We start from the raw sequence: 23,353 nt of genomic DNA, 5'->3' as shown, positions 1-23,353 counted from the left end.
TTTGAATCAGCAAAAACAGTAAAAAGAGCTTCTACTGAAGTTCGATTCTAAGTTCCAAGAAACATCGAACCTCTTTCACTCTTCTCTTTTCCTAAACGAGACGTTCAAGTACAACTTGGCTTTACCTCTCGTCAGCCACACGGAAAACAACGTCACATCCGGATAACGAGTTCTAGACACGATCGATGTGTTGTTCCGAGGTTGAACGACATCAGATGCGTGTATCCTTCAAGGCAATATTCGTGTTTAGGGAATTCGAGAGTGACCGATACTTCGTTTTAAGCAACTTGGGTTAATAAACATGTGTACATCACAGTTAAAAATTATATTTAAACCCCGCTATTTGGTCACAAAAAAAAAAAAGAGACAACGCGAAGGCGATGCTAACGGGAATCGAGAATTCGTAAGGTAGATCCCGTCGCGACACGGTATTACGATTTACAGCGCATAGTGAAAATTCAGTTCAGTGAACTGTGCTTGGTACCATCTCTGACGTCAATACAATTGTTTATGATAATTTATTCGATTGAGAATACTCGATCAATGCGTTATTTTCGATGGTGAGAAAAAGCGAGAGAAGAAGTAGATATATAACAATCACGAAATATGGTTAAGGTTCTAGACGTATAGGTTTTTATAAAGATAATTGTCAGAGTATTTAATTGTCATTTTGTGTAAAGAATATATTTAACGAAAGTACAAGAAAGAATTGGTCTTTTCGAACAAGATTTAACAACTTTGTGCTTCTCTCTTCGTTATAACCTACATAATTAGTTTGGCAAACTGAAAATAAGCCGACGGTTTTGTCTATTTATAACCACGACAGCCGTTTAGTAGCTAAATATAAATTTAATTTATTGGCGTGTTATTAATGTCTGTATATGGAAGCACAACGAAGCTCTACTTTAAACAGACCGAAGCATACGTACCACTTTTGTGTTCTTAATACATGCTGTTATTGCACTTTGTCTCGAATAATGTTTTGCCATCAATTTTACGAGGGTATCCTGTTGTTCATACTCCAGGAAATGAACAAACATGACTTTTTCGCAGGATATCCTACATTTTTTCAAAAAACGAAACAAACATATTCTATGAGTGAAAATAAGAGAAATATTGTGTATAAATATGAGCTCATAAATGTTTTATTTAAAAAATATAACAGAGGTGCGAAATGACAACCGATTGTCTTCCCTAAATATGATGGTTAAACGGTTACTGTGCCAGGAAAATTATAATATTCAATAAAGCAAGCAAAAAGTTATTTTTAGAGGAACCTGGAACGCGAATCTGATTTGAAACACAAGCTCGTTCTATCTTCTTTTATCTCCGTTGCGATTGATTTGCACACTTGTGTTAACCGAACAAATTTAATCTATTTTTGTAAGTATTACAAACTTATAAATCCTTCAACTTTTTAAATCACTATAATAATGTCCTATAACAAAAAAAACATCGTATAATGCTGATACACCGATATCTCTGTAATTATTTGCATTTAAAAATACAAATCGATTTTACTTTCGGTAGTGAACAAAAAATTGTTTAAAGAGCGAGCATTACGAAAAAGACACCATAATTTTATAACAGATACAATATAATATAAACAAAATTAAATGATACCAAGACTGTAAAGGATTTTTAACCCCTTAACCTACAACTACAGGCATAGCCCGTAGTACGATGATCGGACCGATCGTAAATATTACGGGCATCGCTCGTGGTACGTACTACACAAGTCGTGCGAATGGCTCGAAGGCTGCGCGAGCTCTTATTACGTTTTCGGCTCAAAATTCTCGAACGTAAATCGTAGGTTAAGGGGTTAATATAAAAGCTACAATATCCATATGTACTGTGATATTTATAAGAACTAAAATTAAACTGTTTTAAAAATTATATATACATAACATGATACGCCCCATAAAATGATATATTACCTTAATTTAGATATTATTAAGTCAGATTTAAAATTTATTTAATAAATACTTAGCTTGACATTTTTTTTAATAACGTATACTTAATTGAATTTTAACATAAATTGTCCACAGAAATATTTTCTCATGACAAAGATGGCTGGCAGCCGCGTCGAAAATGATTAAAAGCGCCTTTGAAGTTCGAGGGCTGATCTATTGTGACCAGAACTAAATCAGTTCACTTAAGAAGTAGCACGTGTTAATCACGTGAATATGTTCTATGTTCGCCGAATACCATTCCGGTTGTGACCCTCGACGGAGGGAAGGTTATACAACTTGCTCACTTCCTTCGTTTAAGGAAATGACCTATTTTCATATAAATGTGCGTGCTAATTTCAATTTAATACAAAGGGGAGGTGAAGACCAGTCACTAATAAAACACGATCGATCAAACGAAACGCCGAATGTTCACGCTCGTCAATAAATGCATATGTGATGAGTTCGCATACGCATTCACACAAATCTTTCAATGAAATAGTTTTAGGTACATCATTTTTAACCATTCTAGGATGTTCTGTCGATACTTTGTTTTTGGTTCCAACGTTCTATTAATTTGATGTAATCGAATTAAACATAAACTTAAAACAAGAAAGAAGAAATAACTTATTATTACAAGTGGGAACCATAAAATCACAGAAGTAATGAGATAGTATTGAACTATTTATAACACTTGCAAAGTTATCAACTTTCTCGTCTAAAATATGCATGGTCAAAATGAAAACAAATATAGTAATGATATTGCAATTTTAGAAAATCACGAGTACCTTGCAACGGCATTAAAAATTTGTAAAATTATGCAATATGTTATAATAATACAGGCTTGCTAAGTATTTATGAATTCAGTAAGTCAATTTAATTCAAGAGTTAATATTTACTTACTATATTTTTTAATAGATTGTTTGTTGTTATGAATACAATTGCATAAAACGAATGCGATGAAAATGTATGAAGAAGACAATAACCCTTAAAAGGTTGAACAAGGAATACCATCTTCCTTTATATATAAATTTTATATTTAATATAATTTATATTTAAATATAAATGGCAATTATGAATAATTCACACCAGAAAAAATCTATTGTCATAAGAGGGTAAACTGAGATTTGGTTCTAATCTAGTTTCATTCAAAGTTCGTGTTATTATACGCAGGGGGTCTTGATAAACTTGCTGACCTCTGATCACGGAAAATTTCGAAACTGTTACGGATTTATCAATAAAAGAAGTTAAAATAACTGATGAAGTTGATCTGAAACGAGTTTGAATAATTTAGTGACATACATATGTACATCCGTTGAAGTAAAAGAACTCATCTGATAATTAACTTATCTGATAATTAAATTAATTTTTTTGTTTATTTTAAGCCAGATTTGTATTTTAGTTTTCTATTCAAGATACATGTGTCATGTAGCATTTTCAAAATATAATTTAATTTACGATTCAAACAAGTAGTATCAAAAACAAAATAAATCAATAAATTTAATTAAAGATTTGAGTAAAAATGAAGAAGTTCATCAGTAACTTGACTTTATTTTATGGATATTTATTTGAGCTCCACCTAGCCAGGAATATAGGGAACAAAATTGTTGATAATGTAGAGCACTACTATGTGAATAACAGTTAATAAGAAAATGCAAAATGCACCGCGAATATTCAAATGATAGAGTATATATAACAACTTTTCGAAATTAGTATATAAACATAAGGTTAATTAATTCAATATAAAAATGTCATAGAATTGTCATTATTTAGCCTCGCTAAAAAGTACATGAAATGAAAGAATCTAATTAATAACGAACAAAAAGTACATATATAAATGAATGTAGCGTTTAACAAACCATAATAACAATATGATTAATAATCTGCAAATATTTATGCAAATTTACATTTTCATGAACACAACTAAAGAGAAACAAAATTTATGCAATAATGTTCACTCATTAAATATCATAAGTACTATATTCTGGATATTTTACATATTTTTGCAACTAAAAAATAAATAACTACGATTAGCTTTACCTTTCTCTAAACTCAACAAAATAAATCAATAAAAAAAGAGGAAAGTGATATATCCGAATGCAACAAGTAACTGTTATTGCATAGTGCAACAAGATCCTATCTGCTAATTGAACAAAGGAGCATCATTATCTAAGTAAATGAATAGTGCTCGCGCGCCAGACGCGAACTAAAATCGGCTGTCCGCACAACCGCACCGACTCGAGGTTGATTTCTCAGGAAGAAAGCTGATATCCACGTGGATCCAATTTTGTCCGTAGATCGAGTTCCCGTCTCGCGAACTATGCATGCTTCGCGTCTAATATAATAATAGAGCGATAGAGACCGAGATAACCGCGTCATTCCACGTGTAGCGCTTTAGTGTAACGGATTAAGTGATTCAATAGAGGGGCCGATTTTAATGAAATGTGACTTAATTGGAAGCGGACAGGAAGTTTAATTATTGGTGGAAACGTTTTCGAATTATTAAGATTGCATTTTCATATTTCATATAATTTATTTGCATACTCTGACACATTTTAAGTGCATAAACATCCCCAATCTAGTGATTACATTCTATTCTACTTCGATTCATTTGAATCATTCTACAAAGTCAGCAAATACCAGAAGATGTAAACAAAATATTAATATTAAATTCGGTGGCTGTACCTCGACCTGCAACTACGTCATTCACTCTGTCATTGTAAATCTTCAAAACATCTAAAATTATCATACAAATTATCGTATACGTAAGAAACAGTCTGTTCAGTTTTTTTCCGAAATGTTTTTATACATTGATTGCATACAAACCATTAACGTCATGTTATTATTCGTAACTTATATGTTTCCAATTAAGTTCAGACGTAATGGTAACGTATTCGATAGTGCATTGCAATAGTCATCGATTGTTTCGCGCTATTGTTTCACTGATGGCATTAAACACCGGTCATAGGATACGCTGGAATTTTCGCAAAAAATGTTGCGCTCCATTATAGAGTATCCGCATTGTCCAGCGGCAACAACGATACCTCAGAATCGGCACGTGATCGTGCGTGCGCAATCGTACAATTTAGTACGCAAGTGTATGCGATTTTATCAGATATTCTGGAAACCATGCGAATTGAAGAGCTTCGACAAAGTAAATATATACATCCATACACATTTCAAGAAGATAATAAGTTTGATAGAACAATAAAAAAATTACTTATCATTAATAGAAGATAACGAATAGCATTTATCAAAATATATTTTTAAAAATCAATAAAAAATATGTAAATACAATGAAAAAAATGTCATATGAAGAAAAACAAAAATAGCAATTATTGTACACAATTTTGTCTCCAAATATTTTATTGTATTTGTTGTAGTAAAAAAATATTGTTACATTGGCAAATAAAGTGTTTATTCACAGAGGGAAGAGATTGAAAGATTCATATTATACATATTAGTACTGAACAGACATTGAGAACGAAACTAAAGAGAGTCACGAATACTTATTTCCTACTTAAGTAGCATCGTGGGTTAATGCAAAAAATAAATAAAATATGAAATTTTAAAAGAAAAGAAAATATCATTGGAAAGAAGAACGAGGGTACTATTTGTTTTGTATTTATCTTTATAATACTTCAAAATTTTATTTTTCGTCCCAAATGTAAATCTCTTCTAAAGATTTTCATCTCTTTATTCGGTTATGCTTTTTATGACGTATATATTGATTTAGAGTCTAGAGCATTCTAGAATAACTAGAACCAAAGGCGAATGTACTCACATTTATTAACGCCGAATGTAATATCGGTGAATTGTACGCTGTGAAGAACAGTATGAGGAATAGTAGGAGGATTCGTCGGTGCAAAGTCCGGGTCATCGATATCGAAGGACACGTTTTCCTCAAATTCCGTCATTCTGTTCTCCATAATTTCGAAAACACGCAACGAACTTTGAACACCAGAATGCTTCAAACCTTTAACAGAAAAGAAATTAACATATATACGGTTTCAAACCAAAAATTTGATATTAAATGTATAATTTGTGATAAATAATGATTGTACATCAACGATTTTTATTTGATTATACATGTTGCAATAAGCAATCTATTCTCTGATTAATAACAGTGACCTTGGCTTGCCAGATACATATTTAAATTATACAGAAACTTATTAAGTTACAAGCATTCGCCTAAAATGAATTATACATGATAAAGGAATTTCCGAAAATGTCTTAAAGGCACACTCTATTGAAATACCCCGACGCTTTAATATATGCATGTAGATACGCATATATGTATATGTATGATGAATAGTAACGCAAGGTCAGTCCCAGAGCAGGCTTACATTATTAATTGCTTTCCTTTTAAATAAAATATCAAAAAGTGTCATTACAATATCAATCAACATACGTATCATATCGATAATGAATGAAGCCATGATCGATATTACCCTTGAGAGAAAGAGAGAGAGAAATCTATTCGATCAATTTCATTCCCCAAGTTATCTAATTTACATTTATAGTATCTTGATTAAAACGTAATAGCTTATGTAAAGAATAATAAATGATCTTTCGAACGGAAGGTATATCGGTTCAAATAATACAATACTTTTCTTTCTTCATCTAATGAAAATGTAAAACTGAACTATCGAATAACACAAATGTAAAAAAATTAATTTCTTCTCGATAAATAGATCAATTTAAAAACAGTGCAGTGACGGGATATTTGGAACAACAAGTGTATCCTTGCGAGCATTTACATCACAATAAATCATATAATTTACAAGTAGATTTATCGTTTGCAAATACATATAGCATTAACGGTGTGTTTAATGACAATCATAATTAATCACAGTGATAAATGAATTTGATTTTCGCGAAACTATTACTGTTAAAGAAATTGGTCCTTTGATTCGTAGAATTATAGAAAACAATAAACAAAAATAAAAAAGTAGAGAAGAAGTTTTAAAACGAAAGCTAAGATGAAACGTTTGAATTCTCAAGTAAACAATAACCCATGTACATTGTAATCGATAACATTAGTAGATTCGACGATAAAGCGGAACAAAAGTAGCACTTGAATGCAACAATCTGCTTCGTACATATTATATACGTAACTGTATATGTATCATAACTTCGTTTAGATTCTTTCTTTCGTTGCTGTTTAAATGGTTTTGAAATTCTCTAATATCTTTATGACACAATATAAAAATATACAATGAATAATTAATTGCAAAATTATAACACTATCTTGTTTTTCAACAATTTGATAATTTTCTAATAATACGTCTTTTTAATGTCACAAAAGTACAATTTATAAAGTAAAATTCGTAAAATTGATAGTTATTCATAATCTTATAATGTTAATATTAATTAATCTTTACATAACAATTTAAACAAATAGTGTGCAGCTTCGTAAAATAATACATATCTTCGAATAATTAAAAGACAATTATAACACTTTATCTTGAATAACACATTCAATAGTAGACACAGGTATAGACTGAATTACAACGTATCAGAAAAAATGCTTACAATTAAAGACGTTAATCGTGTCATTGAAGAAATAAAAAAAGTTGCAGAAGAATATATTCAGAAAAAAGAATGAAGCGTACAATTAAAAAATACTTAAGTGTAAATACTAAAGTGTTACTTTAATATACATAACGTGATACTTCCAAATATCACTGGAAAATATTTATGAAATATTTATTATTGAAAGTTCAATAAAATGTTATGTAAAAAAACATCATATGCTGTATCGATATATTCTCCATGTTTTGTATGACTTAATATTTTGTATTTCTGTATAGATTAATCAATGTACAATAAGCTAAAAGATCAATTTAATAGCACATTCTTATATGGAAATGTATAAATAATAAGTAAAACTTAAGACCGCACAATCGAGATATCGAATTGAAACATTGAAACACATATAAAATCTTTAGGGTAAGTGAATCTGTAAACTTGAATCTATTCTATAATTTATACAACCTATTGATTCCTTTAAAGTTTCACAATTCGTTGACACTAAATTTTCGAATACTTCCGCGATAGAGAAAACGATGCACACTTTTATAAACCGTACGAACCGATGGTTGATGGTTGACTGACAACAGTGACAACGTTTCAATTTGAAGATTCAAATCTCTACCATTTACTACGTCTGTGCCTCTACTATATCGGTATCGATAATGTCGCATGTGACATGAATATGGTAAGGGGGTCAGAATCCTCAAACGAGAAACACAAAAAAGCATTAATTGAGGTTATTATATATTTTTTAATTTGTAAGTATTTATTTAAATTAAAATATCTGCATATTCTACAATCTACATAACTTTAAGTAACTCTAAAAAGAAATGAGGAATGATTAACTTCGTAACAGGAACTTGTCAGATATGTCAAATATTTTCAATTTGAACTTGCGATTTCGAAATTTTGAATTTTGTCGAATTTTTGTATTAACAAAATTAAATAGAAGTAATTCAATATAAATAAACGGTGTTCTCTTAAAAGAAAATTGCTTCTTTGGTATGAACTTTTATAATTTTAGTACATGATTAGCATATTGCTAAGGCAATTAAATAAAACTTAAATAAAGACTGATTTTATCTTTTAAATCTTACAACAAAAGTGAATTTACTTTATATATTTTTGCAAATCATCTGCATTCTGTAGCTTATGCATTTATAATTATCATAAATGCGTAAACATCCGTAATCTAGTCATTAGTATATAATATAATTCAAAAAGAAAGATTTTTGATAGGCTTCTTAATCAGCTCTGTGTTATAACAAAAAGTCATTTATAAAATAAAAAATTTTAAATATTTTATTAAGGTCTATCAGATTTACTTAAAGTCTGTTACCTAAATGCTAAAAGTAAAGGAGACAAATACTAAGAATGCTAACTAATTTGCTATACTAAAAAACCTCCTTGAAATATGTAGACATAAGGTATGATATAGAGTGAATTATATATATTTTTATATTATTATTAAAAATAACATCAAGCCACATAAACATATTTCTTAAATTTAATGATTCACAATTCATTATCAATTAATGCAATTTGTATAGGAGCAAAAATAAATCAATAAAAAATATATGAGCAAGTTTCACATACAAATACATCAAACATAAAACATTTTAATAAGATTTTGGAAACTATATTAAAATATTAAATATACTTAAAAATACATAAATATTACATAATAATCGATGTTCGAGAAATCAGTGATTAAAAATAAGTATTCTTTGTCTTTATGATTTTTAGCTTAAAAAGCGATTGTATAAATGTAATAGTGATGATAGTGAATAGTGAGATCGTGAAAACCATCAAGCGTCAAGTTTTATGTTATAGCGTTTGAATGAACGAATTCATACAGTTCCTAATTCTTATTCTATATATATCTTATATATTAAAAAGATTCTTATAATATAATATAGTGATTAAAAAAATATATAACACTTGTGTACCTCATATATTCATAACAGTATCTTGAATTAAACATTATCTACTTCACTATGATATTTTGAAGAATGTTTAATCTTTGTACAATGTCTAATATTTGATGCAGCAAATACTATACGTTCATGTATTGTACAATAAAACATTAATTCTCCATTCATCATACATCTTCCATTAATATATTGGCCTAAATCCTATATAAAACATAAATAATAAACACAGTAACTCTTCATGCACATCATTATGAATTAATGAATATACATACTAGCATTTGGAGGCGGACATAATCTATACATATCTGGCAAAATAAATTGTGGTGAAAATGGTCGTAATGGTCTTAATAATTAAACCCATCATATATCTAGTTCCTGCAAAGCCTGCATTCTAATTGAAACCAAGGAGAAATCCAACCAATTATAGGAAGAAAATGCTAACAACCAACAAAATTTAATGTCAGAAAAGTTATATTCCACATATAACTTGAATACTTACTTAATAATAAACAGAAACAAATCTGGTTGATATAATGTGATGAAAGTACCCTCTATTTTCTAGACATATCTCTTTCTTTTCTTTTTTGGGACTGTTCTCTTAATCTTTCTTAATACAGACTTTTATCTGTGAATGACCTGTTGTGTCAATAGTATCTGTAACATTTAATTTTCAAAAAACGTGACATTCCACATGTCTTGTTATATACCTGTGATTAGACTCTCTGGTCCATGCTCTTTACCCTTAATCTCTTAAATGTGTATGACCCAATGACCTTTTCTTTCTCGCAAATGCTCTTTCTCTGCATTGTGCTATTGATTATGTCGCCTAACTTTTTCTTCATTCTGTTTACTTCTATCTTCAGTGAAATCTCTTTTCCTAAATAAATTATACAACAATTTAATAAAACTGGAAAATAAATATATTAAATAAATACACAAGACTGCAACAAATAATTTGTACCTATCATTAAACTAAAGGAAACTAAAAGAATACTTAAGAAAATCTAGTTTTTAAATATTTGTTTATATATTACAATTAATATTTGGTATTTAATGTTTTAATACACAATATTATAATTTAAAATTCATTTTGTATTTCACCAAATGGTAAATTTATTTATATGTACATGTATAGGTTATATCTATAATTTTATATAAATAAATAATTAAATATAAATAATCATATAAATATATAATAGATAATTATCAATTGCTAAGTTTTTGTCATCATTAAAGTACTGCCAAATGATATAAAACATAATATACTTGAAGTTAATTAATATACAAATGCTATAATAAACACAATGTTGTACAAATTTTGTACCGATTTTTATTTTGCGGCCACTATATAGCAATACTGGCTGAATTTCGATTTAATGGAAATAAAATTATTGCCTTTTTTCAACGCATAGAATCAAAAAATGCAAGTATTAACTTTAGAAATCCAAAGGTTTTAAAGTTATGCATATGTAAAATTGAGGGTTTTTAACGTATTTGACAATTTATTTTGACGCCATGTTGGCTTTTATCCACGACTCGTCCAATGAGTGAAATCGCTGACTATAATAAATACACGTGGGCGGCAGCCACTTAGACGGGATAAGTCAAATTAGAGAAGATATTTTTTCTCTAGTCAATTGTTTTTGTAGATGATTTGTCTTTTAGCCTAATAACAGTTATGGTGAACTTGCTGCGAAAGATATAGCCATAAAACAGTAAATCACAGCATGGAAATTACAGGTGAGTACTGAATTAGGTTGGCAATAGTTATAAAATTCCAGGGACTGTAAGGCGACCGGCTATGTTGATATATTAATTTTCGCCAAAGTTCATGTATATTACGCGTCAATACTTTAATTACAACCAGCGACGATATCCATGCTAAAAAAATAAAACGAAATAAAACGACCGGAAAAAGGTCCGATTTTTATGGCACTGTTTCTGTCGCAAAAACAAAATTGATGTCATGAAATTGATAATTGAGACAATTTGGAGGCAGTATATCTTCAAACATTAATATTCATTTGTGTCGAAGCAATATGACATCAAAGCAAACTGTCAAATATGATAAAAACGCTTAGCTTTACATACGCATAACTTTTAAACCGCTGGATTCCTAAAATTAAGACGCATTTTTATTCTATGTACTGAAAATTATTAAATAGCAATAAAAGAAGGCAATAATTTTATTTTTAATAAATCGAAGTTTAACCGCAATATTTAAAAACAAAAAGAAAGGATCATATTTATAAAAAAAAGGAAAATATACTATATTAACCAATACATGTCTAATAACCAAACACAAGTCTGACATGATGGGATGATCTATGTCGAGGATTGTGACTTCGACTTCTAGAAGAAGTAGTATATTTCTTATTCGTTTTCGAATTCGCTTGCTTTCTAGAAATTGGACATGTTGTTTTTCCACAATATGAATGACACTTCTAAATCTAAAAATCATTTAAATTTTCATTATTTATTGCAACAATTGTACGATGTTCTACAATTTTTTCTGTTGTAACTGATGCATTTTTCACTTTTTCTCTTTCAAATATAGGTTTGAATCTCCCCCTATTGTTAAATAAATTTATTTATAAATAGAAAATCTAGAGTAGATGCATATAAAGGGTTGGTCAATGACAAGTGTCGAAGCCATTCTGAAAAGGCCCTTACAATGCTATAGATGCTTAGAGCTGGGACACGTGAGAGCGACCTGCGGATCTATGGTAGATCGGGCGCAGCTATGCTACAGGTGCAGAGGCATCGGACATCAGACCAAGAGCTGCCCTGCCTCCGTGCCCAGGTGCCCGTTCTGTGAGTCGCTCGGTGCGCCCACCACCCACAGAATGGGAGGGGTCGCATGCGTTCCGCCGAAAACTAAAAGGACGATCCGGATTCGGGAGCCTGCTGCGGACAGGAGGCAGGATGACAACGCGAGAGACCTACCGTAAGAAGAGGAAAGGATCACGAGTGTGGCAGATGGCCGGCGGGAGGCCATGGATACGAACTTGGTAAAGTAGATTCATGCGGCTTTTCCAGACCAATTTGGAGCGATCGAAACGGGCACAAGACCTGCTTTTCCAGACGATAACGGAGAGCAGGGTTGTCCTGGCAGTTGTAGCTGAGATCGTATACTAGACACCCCTAACTGGGTCGGAGACCTGGATGGTTTGATTGCTATGACGTGGACGTTGTCACGTAAAATAAAAAAAATAAATTTAGGGAAAAAAAAGAAACTTTATTTTTTTCGTTTGCAATACACTTCTGAGCTCTAGGCGTGACTGTTCAAGACTGACTTGGATGATCTTTAGGGGGTGTATTTAAATTCTTTTATTCGTTGGAGTGGGAATGGGCCTTGATCATACATCTCTGGGAACGGATAGAATGACCGGATGTTATCCTGATGGTAACGTGCTTGAAACTTCGTTATCTTATTGCTTTGTTTAGTCGGATTTCGTCTGTGGCATTTCGTCTGTGACAACGTCAGCATCGGGCACGCCCGCTGCAGGGATCCTGTTCGAGCAGGGCAAGGGGTATGCCGCGATCCAGTGGGCTGGGATGGTGGTGGTGGGTGTATATGTCTCCCCAAACACTGGCCTGGTTGCGTTTGAGGAGTTCCTGGACGGAGTTGGCGATTGTGTGAGACGATACCTTTCACGTCAGGTCTTCGTCCTGGGAGACTTTAATGCTCACTCTTCGCAATGGGGGAACAAAGGATGGATGCTGTTAGACTGAGCTGAGGGCCTCGGGCTCCTCTTACTTAACAGAGGCTCGACCAGCAGCCATTGTCGCGGCCTGGAACTGGAACGCCCGTACAAAGGAGACAAGCGTGGACAAGGAGGCGGAGTACCTTCGCCGAGACATGAACGCGGCATGTGATGCGTCGATGCCTTGCTCCGTGTCTGGTACTAGACAGAACGGGACTGTGTACCGGGTGGACCTCGGAGATAGCAGAGCTACGGGCGAGGTGCGTTCGGGCCCCCAGAGATTCCGCCGTCGGCGGCTTCATGACGAGAAAGAGATCTCCCTCTGCTACAAGGCATATAGAGGGACGCGACGCATCTTACAGCGGAGAATCAAGATCGCTAAAGCCCGATCCTAGATGGATCTCGGCCAGTCAGTCGAATCCGACCCGTGGGGCGGCCGTACAGGATGGTGATGAAGAAACTGCGGCCAAGGGCCTCACCGCTGATGGCAGATATGGATCTGGCATTGCTGGAGAAGGTCATTCGCACGCTGTTCCCGCCACAGGAGGACAACCCGAGGCAGCCGCGCACTTCTTCAACTTGGACAATGGAGTGGGGGAAGGAACTAGGGGTTGCGGAGGAGGAGATGTTGGATGCGGCGAGCAGGATAGCCTCCCGCGACGTGTCGCAGGGCCCGAGCCCCGGGACGGATATGGGCGGAGACGATGGCGGTCATGGCCCCCAGACTATATCACCTATTTACACGGTGTCTGAGAGAGAGAATCTACCTTCGGATATGGCGCATGGCGAGGCTGGTCCTGCTTCGGAAGGAGGGACGACCGACGGACTCGCCGTCCGCGTATCATCCGGTGTGCCTACTGGATGAAGTGGGCAAGCTCTTCGAAAGAGTCATTGGCGCCCGTCTGGAGGCCCACATATCAGGGGGAGTGCCCGGTTGGTACGAAAGCCAGTACGGCTTTCGGCGGGGCCGCTCGACGGTGGATACAGTGAACTGGGTGCGGGACATGTCGCGGGCCATGATTTCTCGTGGGGTAGCGCTGGCAGTTTCTTTAGATATAGTCAATGCATTCAACATCATAGCTCGGGACGGGATATTGGAGGCCCTAGAATTTTTCGAGGTGCCTCCCTACATTATTCGTGTCAAACGGGCCTACCTGAGCTACAGATGGGTCGGTTACATTGGCAAGGATGGAGAAGGGTGGTGGCCCGTTGAGCGCGGTATTCCGCAGGGTTCGGTTTTGGGACCGATTCTGTAAATCATCGGCTACGACGCGGTGCTTCACTGTCCCATGCCTCCACACTTAGGCATGGTGTGTTACGCGGACGACACGTTGGTCTTGGTCAGGGGACGCTGGTGGCACGAGACGCTGCGCCACGGAGAGCTTGCCGCTGCCTGCACGATATGGGCTATACGCAGGCTGGGCCTGAAGTATCCCCAGCCAAGTCGAAAGCCATATGGTTTTACGACTACCAACGTAGGGGGACTCCACCGCCCGACCTGTATTTGGACATAAGCGTGGAGGTGGTTGAGGTAGGGCTTCAGATGAAATATTTGGGCCTCACCATCGACAGTCAATGGACGTTCGGACCGCACTTCAAGCTCCTGGTTTCTAAAGTAACGATGGCAGCCAACGCTTTTTGTGGCTTGCTGCCGAATCTCGGTGGGGCAGAAGTGCGCCGACTATATGAGGGAGTCGTCCGTTCTTGAGTTCTGTACGGGGCTCCTGGGTGGACAAGGGATCTGATGACAAGTCATCGCAGTCTACTCTTTCTGAGGAGGCTTCATAGGATGATCGCCATCAGGATCGTAAGGGGATACTGGACGATATCATATGCGTTGGCAACTGTTCTGGCGGCGTCTCCTCCATTCGAGCACCAGGCCTTGGCGCTCCGACGAGTGTACGGAAACCAGAGGGGCCTAAGCTCAAGCAGGGACTCTCTCCCCGCCGAGCAGGCGGCCCGAGACGTTCGGGAGGAAGCTAGACGAGAGGTGTGGAAGCGGTGATGCTTCGACCTACTCGCCGAAGACCAGGACCGCTACCACCGGGCCGTTAGATCGGTCCTGCCAAATTGGGAGCCTTGGAAGGACCGCGGGCGCCTTCCGCTGTCCTTTCGGATGACGCAGGTGCTCGCAGAACATGGAGTATTCGGGGAATACCTGCAGATGACGAACACTTGTCACCATTGCGGTGTCGGTGAGGTCACGGCCCAGTACACGTTGGAATTTTGTCCGGCGTGGAGGCCCCACGTCGTATTCTACGGCTAGCGATTGGCGGGATATTAGACCCCTCGTCGGTTGTGAAAGTGATGCTGAGGGGGCAACAAGAATTCCTCACAGTCCGCTCATATTGGGAAGGCGTAATGCTCGTAAACGAACGAACAGAGCGAGAGAGGATGAGAACATCCCACCCTTGCAGGGTTTCGCGCTGAAGGACATCTCTACGCCGTCTTAGGTGATCTCCTCAGACTTGCACGACAGCTCAGGGGATAGCGTTGAGAGGGGTGGCCCTCCCAATGCCCGAACTAACTAAGGAACGACTCCCGCAGATAGGAGAAGACGCAGGAGTGCTCCGGCAATAATTCGAAAAAGGTCTTGGGGCATTCCAGCTAAGCGTCAGGTGATTCACCGTGGGATTTTAGTCGGTAAAGTCCGACACTTTCCCGCTTCCCAGAAGAGCGGGAGGGGGTGTCCACGAGCATTTCCCTACGTATAAAAAAAAGTAGATGCATAGAAAAGAAGCAATTAAACAGTATTAGCAGCTCTGACATTAGAAATCTTAAGATTGAAACGTAAATAAAGTGACTACCTCTAAACAATTGCAAGACAAGACATTTTATAATAGATATATGAAGTGAATGAAATGGTAAACATACTATAACAGAGAGATAGAAATATAATTATCTTTCATTTTATATTACTGATTCCATAATAGTATTTTGTATATCGATAATGTAAAAAAACCCATATATCTACTATTAAAAATACAAATCACATTAAATGATAGCTAATTATGTATATATATGTTGGAGATGAAAGGACACCGGAATCTTCCCTTTGAAACTTTGGGAAAACCCCCCTTAACACTGTAATCTAGATTGTACCATAGCTGTAATTAAGCAATTGTCGTCATTCAATCCGATTGTATTTGTTCGAGATTTGTGATAATGAGCTTGATAGTGGACTCGAAGTGACAACCAGTCGCCGAACGTAGCCGCGGTCAAGAGATGAACGTTTTGTTTAACAAAGGTATGGAGTAATAGTATAGCTCTCCTTAAAAAGAAATAGTTGTAGCGGCACTCGACAGTAAACATTCCAACGGTTTCTGTCCCGTGGCTCGCCACACACAGACCCTATTCTCCGGGTAAGATGATCACCAGATGTCAATGCATCCACAATACATATTCAGCTAGTCGGAAGACCCGTTATAAATTTTAAGATTTAATTAGCTAAAGTCCTTCAAACAGACAAACAGTTTTTGTCCCAACTATGGAAAGGTAGGGGAAACTAGCAACTTTCCCTCAAGGGCGGCTAGCATCCTTCTCTAACCATCAGCATGGAAATTGACCAATTAATAGCAACGTCAATTTCCATCACTTTCCGAACGAAGGCATATCTCCACAAATCCGATGATCTCGTGTCCTTAGACACACCCCATTATAGTCTTACTCTGCAGCATCATCGTGACGGAAAGTCATTCTCTCGTAAGGTCTTGTTAGCGAGTCACATAGCGTCTTTACGCTCTGTGAATATTCTACGTTTTAACAAAGAGTTAGTTAAGTAATACTTGTACCTTAGACAAGCAAGTTGAGTACGACTTGGACTTTGGAAGAAAGCGCATTTTGTTATCCCGTTGATCCCGGATTCGTTATTGAACCTAGGATCATTGTCATTAGCTTCTCGAATATCTAATTACCACGATTACTTGTCAAATTCTGTAATAATCATATTTGCACTAGTAAATATCTCCTCTATTGCATAACAACAATGTCTAATCCAAATGAAGATTCGTTTCACGCTCCTAACCCTAATCATAATGTGAACCCGACATATATAAATTCACGTGTTTGTATACGAGTTATTCTTTAGATTAAATGTACAATTGAACATATATAGCATACAATTTTTCTCCAGTGCCAGAAATCATAAAACAATTTTATTATGTTCTAAATTTTCCTCATCCTTCTTAGACCAAGGAAACATTATTGATTTCAAAATTGTGCAAATTGAATGTTATAGAAGACAATGCTATGGCAAATTATTATTTTGATTCTTCAGTTGTAGAATTTTAATCTTTGGTGATGACAAAGAAGAAATGAGAGTGCCCACGCCTGTAGTTCTAGTCATTTTATAGTAGAGGTGCTGCACCATGCAGCCAAGTGATGAAGGGCATACAGGGTGCATGCTACAAGAACCTATAAAATTAGGAATCTGTCCTGTTTAATTGCACACTAGCACAGACAAAAGCTAATTGAGTTCCATGGTAGAGGAACTTATTTTATTGTAGGGTTCTACGGAAAAGTTTATATCTATTTTACTATTCGAGACCATTCTGAATAAATGCGGATAAATTATATATACAGTTTCGGATTAGTCGGAATGTGTTTATACAAATAATAGATTATATTTCCGTGAAATTCGCTTACAATATCGTGTTTTATTGTTTGTATCTAATTGTATTGTAAATCCTAACATGTCATCAATATGTCCTTATCGTGAGTATATTTTAATTGAAAAAATGCCAAAACTTAGTCTCTAGGCACAATTTTTTTCAGTTATTATTGCGTTTTTTGATAACACAGGGAACATGCGATAATTACACAAAAATCGGGACTTAAATGTTGCAATAATTAAGATATAGAAGTTTGAGATTCTATTTCTCGAAACTGACATCTTAGACGTGTCGAATGTAGAAAAGGACAATTTTTGTTTTTATTATTTAATTTGTACTTTATAATTTGTCCAGCTGGACATTTGGTAAATTTTTCTAACTTAATTGCTAAATAACATATGGATGGCTACCCTTTGCGGGATGCCATCTTCGAGATTTCTGTTTAGTCTCCTTTCTATGCGAGTTTTGCTCACTTCAGCAGCCAGCTGGTTTGGATGTGTTGCCGTTCTTTCCTTGTACTTCTGTGCGTACCTGCCGATTTCTTCTTTGACCGTTGGTATTTTTAAGTTTTTGCGTATATCCTCGTTTCTAACATACCATGGGGCGTTGACTATTGTTCTCAGTATCATCGATTGTAGCGACTCTAGTTTATTTATGTGGTTCATTGCTGCTGTCTCCCATAGTGGTATTCCGTACATCCAGATTGGTTTTATTATCGTTTTGTAGATTTTTAGTTTATTTTTTATGCTGAGTTTAGGAGTTTCGACCAGCTAGCCAGTACATCTGTCTTCTTTTTATCCGTATTTTGTCTAAAATTGATTTAGTATGTTGTTTCCATGTAAGGTGTGAATCTAGGTGGAATCCTAGGTATTTAACTTGCCTTGTTTGTGTTATGTGCGTGCCGTTCAGTAGGATGTTTGGTAGCATCTGCTTTCGCAATGTGAATGTAATATGGTTGCATTTGTTGGGGTTTGCTTTTATTTTTTTATTTTGCAACCATTTTTCTATTTTTGTGATATACTCTTGTAATGTAACTGCTGTTTCTGGATTAGTATGCTTGACTAGGACAGCCGTATCGTCCACGAATGTCAGTATTTTGCTATTGGTAGTTGTTGGTATGTTGGCCGTGCATAATGTGTATAGTATTGGTCCTAGGACGCTTCCTTGCGGAACCCCTGCTTTGATGTCTTTAACTTCAGAGTATGTGTCCTTGATTTTTATTACGAAGGTTCTGCTGCTTAAGTAGGATTTTCTGATTGTTTGTAGCAGGATATCGTGATTTATTTTGTCAAATGTTTTCTCCATGTCCATAAAGAGGGCTGTACAGTATTGTTTGTTTTCTAATGCTATTATTATTATTTCATTAATGAGCCTGTGCATCTGCTCTATTGTGGAGAGAAAAGGACAATGCGAGTGAAAGAGAAAGAGGAACTGAGAATTGAAGCGATCAACAAATACTAAAGACTCGCGATAATCTGAGACCTTTAACTCAAAAATTAAACTTTCTTATTTCTGATTTGTGATCAATGGAATCTTTAGCAACAAGTTTCCTGCATTTTTCTGATTAAAATAATATCAAACACAATATAATTTGGAATATATTTGTGTTACGTCCGGCGTAGCCCTCTTGGTGGAGGCAGCCACTAGCGATGCAAATGTAATTAGTTGAACTGCAGTAATCCTAAGGAACTGTAATAAAACTGAGGTGCGGTGCTAGTCGTCGTGATAGTGCTACTCCGCTGGTGTAGAGGCCGAGATAGGTTCCGCTGCGGGTGTAGATGTCGCTGCTGGGGTACTGCTGCTTTTCTTCTCATTTTTGTATCGTGGAAGAAAAATCGGAGTACGGTCGTCGGGATTTGAACCCGGGTCCCGAACGTTTGTAACCTAAGGCGCTAACCGCTGCGCTGCCGCCGTTAAACACTAGTTGCTGTCGAGTGCCACTACAAAACTAAGCATTTGTATTTTACCGTTAGGGCCCTTAATCGTTATAAAATATATTCAAGTCGAGACGTTCCTTATGATTATTGTTCCATTAGGTAAAACATGGGACCGATGCTGGGACCGATCCTGTGGATCATCATGTATGACGAGGTACTGCGCTCTCCGCTACCTCCGGGCGCGGTCATGGTATGTTATGCGGACGACATTCTGGTCGTGCTCGGAGGGCGCGGGTGGCACGACACGTTGCGTCTCGGCGAAGTCGGCCTGCGCGATACGCGCTGTGCGCGGACTGGGCCTGAGGGTCTCCCCTGTCTTCGACATTCTATGACTCCTCCGCCCGGTCTGAGCATAAGCATGGAAGGGGAAGCTGTCGAGGTGGGATCGCGGATGAAGTATCTGGTCCCGAGGGTGTCGGCGGCGGCTAACGCATTGTGCGGCCTGCTGCCGAACATCGACGGGGCGGGAGTCGCAGTTCGCCGACTATACGAGGCCGTCGTTCGGTTCCCAGTAATGTACGGGGCCCCCGTGTGGGTGGACGTTAAGATCGTTAGCGTTAGGATCCTGCTCCTAAGGAGGCTGCACAGGTTGACCGCCATCAGAATCGTCAGGGGATACCGAACGGTGTCCCACGCGTTGGCGACTGTTTTGGTCGCGTCTCACCTGTGGGAGCTCCGGGCGTTGGTACTCAAGCGGAGATACTCCAGCATGAGAGCCTTGGACCCCGGGGAGAAGGCGACTAAACAAGTGGCCCCAGATGATCTGCGAACCGCCGAGGAGGATGCGTGGGACCAGTGGCGGTCTCAGCTAATCAACGAGGGAGGCGAACATCGAGGCGTCGAGGCCGTCCTCCTAAGTTGGGAAGCATGCTGCGGTCTCCCGCTGTCCTTCAGGATTCCCCTGCGACCGTCCGTGCAGGCGGCACTCACGCTGTGAGTGAGCAAGTGGGTGCTGTGACGGTGCAGGTTTGTCGGCCAACCGAGTTGGCCAACCTGCTGGGACCGAGCTTATAAGCTGGCAGCTCCGCCTCCTCGCGGCCCCCGCTGGAAACGGTGCGGCGTGGTGCGTGCATCGCGTCGTATCGGCTAAGTGAGCTGCTGCCCGAAAGGGTAGGTTCAACTTGTCCAATGACCAAATGGGAGGGCAGGGTTTTTCCAAGCCGCGCGCCGACCATCTTGCGCGGCGTTTCCTGGTAGGTGGGGGCTCGAAGTGATAAAAGTAGAAGCGAATGCCAGTATGAGTACTATACTCCAGGTATGGCACGATCGCCCGAGGCGAGAAGCTTACATTACTTGTCCTTCAGGATTCCCCTGCGACCGTCCGTGCAGGCGGCACTCACGCTGTGAGTGAGCAAGTGGGTGCTGTGACGGTGCAGGTTTGTCGGCCAACCGAGTTGGCCAACCTGCTGGGACCGAGCTTATAAGCTGGCAGCTCCGCCTCCTCGCGGCCCCCGTTGGAAACGGTGCGGCGTGGTGCGTGCATCGCGTCGTACCGGCTAAGTGAGCTGCTGCCCGAAAGGGTAGGTTCAACTTGTCCAATGACCAAATGGGAGGGCAGGGTTTTTCCAAGCCGCGCGCCGACCATCTTGCGCGGCGTTTCCTGGTAGGTGGGGGCTAGAAGTGATAAAAGTAGAAGCGAATGCCAGTATGAGTACTATACTCCAGGTATGGCACGATCGCCCGAGGCGAGAAGCTTACATTACTTGTCCTTCAGGATTCCCGCTGGTAACGGTGCGGCGTGATGCGTGCATCGCGTGGCACCGGCTAAGCGAGCTGCCGCCCGAAAGGGTAGGTTCAACTTGTCCGATGACCCGCAAGGAGAGGGCAGGGTTTTTCCAAGTCGCGCGCCGACCATCTGCGCGCCGTTCCCTGGGTGGGTGGGGGCTGGGAAGTGGATAAAATATGAGCAATGCCAGTATGGGTTATATACCTCAGGTATGGCACGGTCTCCCGAGATGAGAGACTCCGCGCTCACACTACTTGTCCTTCAGGATCCCCTGCGATCGTCCGTGCAGGCGGCACTCACGCAAGTGGGTGTTGTGACGGTGCAGGTTTGTCGGCCAATCGATTTGGCCAACCTGCTGGGACCGAGCTTATAAGCTGGCAGCTCCGCCTCCTCGCGGCCCCCGCTGGAAACGGTGCGGCGTGGTGCGTGCATCGCGTCGTACCGGCTAAGTGAGCTGCTGCCCGAAAGGGTAGGTTCAACTTGTCCAATGACCAAATGGGAGGGCAGGGTTTTTCCAAGCCGCGCGCCGACCATCTTGCGCGNCCGTTTCCTGGTGGGTGGGGGCTAGAAGTGATAAAAGTATAAGCGAATACCAGTATGAGTATTATACTCCAGGTATGGCACGATCGCCCGAGGCGAGAAGCTTACATTACTTGTCCTTCAGGATGACCCAGGTGCTCACGGGACACGGCGTGTATCTGATGAAAATTGGACGCGAGAGAACGGACATCTGTCACCATTGCGGGGAGGGCACGAACACGGCGCAGCACACGCTGGAGCTTTGTCCGGCGTGGGAGCTGCTCCGCTACAACCTGCGTCTCGTCATAGGCGAGAGATTGACCCCCTCGGCGGTCGCAGAAGCGATACTGAGCGGGCTTCAGGAATACGAGGCTGTCCGCCTCTTCTGCGAGCGAGTTATGCTCGTAAAGCAGCGGACAGAAAGGGAGAGAAAGAGAAACTCTCACCCTTGTAGGGTAACGCAATGGAGGGGGATGGCAGTCAGGCGGCCCAGGGTCGCTCTATCGCCGCCCCCAACGGGTCGCGACTAGCAGGGTGGATGGCGCCAGGGGCAATAACCTCCTCTGGCGCCAATTCAACAGTCAGGAAATTTTTAGGACTGGCTCGAACAAGAGGACGTGGGAGGGGGGTGCAACGGAAAGATAATTCGTAAGAGGTTCCTGTAGCACTCCTGTCATACGCGTAGGATGGTCATCGTGCAATTTTAGTCGTTAAGAGTCCGACACTACTCTGCTTGTTACGTCGAGCGACACTCTACCTAGACCAAACCACACACCGCGGGCGGGATGGCAACCAGATGTCCGCACGTCCTTATCTCGTCCCTCAATAATCTTAAGAACCGACCATAAATCTTAGGACATTCTAGAAGGTTCGTCAGACCGAACAAATATCTCTAAACTAAATCGGTATCTAAAGGCTATTGTTTATGGCAAGAAGATACTGAAAGTTTGTTTTGCTCACGTACGATACTTTACACTAGCAATTATCTATCGAGGGCGGCTAAGACCCTTCCTAGTCCATCAACCTTCTTGTCTCCAATCAGAAACAAGTCTACTGCCCTCACTTTTCCTAACCAAAATCGTCATGAACAAATCAGCTTTCTCGCGTCTTTAGACACACCCATCACTAGCTTTCCTCGGACACAGCATCGCCACTTTAACTTACTTATTCTTCACCGTTAGAATAGTCAACATGTCATTACCGAGTTTCATTCCTTAAATCAATCACTTACTTAACTTATACATACGCATTAGTGTAACTATTTTTCTATATAAAGTTGTTGGAATAAACATTAATTTATACCTGTTAATTCAGTGTAAATTCAGTTGAACCATCCCTATTGTCGTAACAGAAATCAGGGGATCGATCATTTCGTGGCGTCGATTATCTAATCGTAACGGGAATTTACGACTCCCGTTGACGTGCCTTCTCGCGAT

The 23,353-nt window shown here is 38.8% G+C and overlaps 1 protein-coding gene across 3 annotated transcripts in view; it reads right to left on the bottom strand.

Annotated features, from left to right (window-relative positions):
• LOC122565832 (protein pinocchio) overlaps nt 1–10,916 on the bottom strand; it is a 58,314-nt gene extending 47,398 nt beyond the window's left edge. Inside the window, exons 1-6 of one of the 3 annotated variants that reach the window (XM_043722235.1) lie at nt 10,743–10,916; nt 10,126–10,295; nt 9,918–10,072; nt 9,691–9,855; nt 9,434–9,619; nt 5,734–5,925 (exon numbers count right to left, since the gene is read on the bottom strand). In XM_043722235.1, coding sequence (XP_043578170.1) covers nt 5,734–5,878 — 145 coding nt within the window. In that variant the 5' untranslated portion in view covers nt 5,879–5,925; nt 9,434–9,619; nt 9,691–9,855; ... (1 more) ...; nt 10,126–10,295; nt 10,743–10,916. The remainder of the gene's footprint in view (nt 1–5,733; nt 5,926–9,433; nt 9,620–9,690; nt 9,856–9,917; nt 10,073–10,125; nt 10,296–10,742) is intronic. The other 2 variants (XM_043722233.1, XM_043722234.1) reach the window with 2 other exon arrangements.
• Between the last annotated feature and the right edge of the window lie 12,437 nt (nt 10,917–23,353).

This window comes from Bombus pyrosoma, linkage group LG3, assembly GCF_014825855.1.
Source record: "Bombus pyrosoma isolate SC7728 linkage group LG3, ASM1482585v1, whole genome shotgun sequence".
NCBI lineage: Eukaryota > Metazoa > Arthropoda > Insecta > Hymenoptera > Apidae > Bombus > Bombus pyrosoma.
Note: the sequence above shows the minus strand (reverse complement) of the source record. Positions and strands in the feature narration are given on the sequence as shown.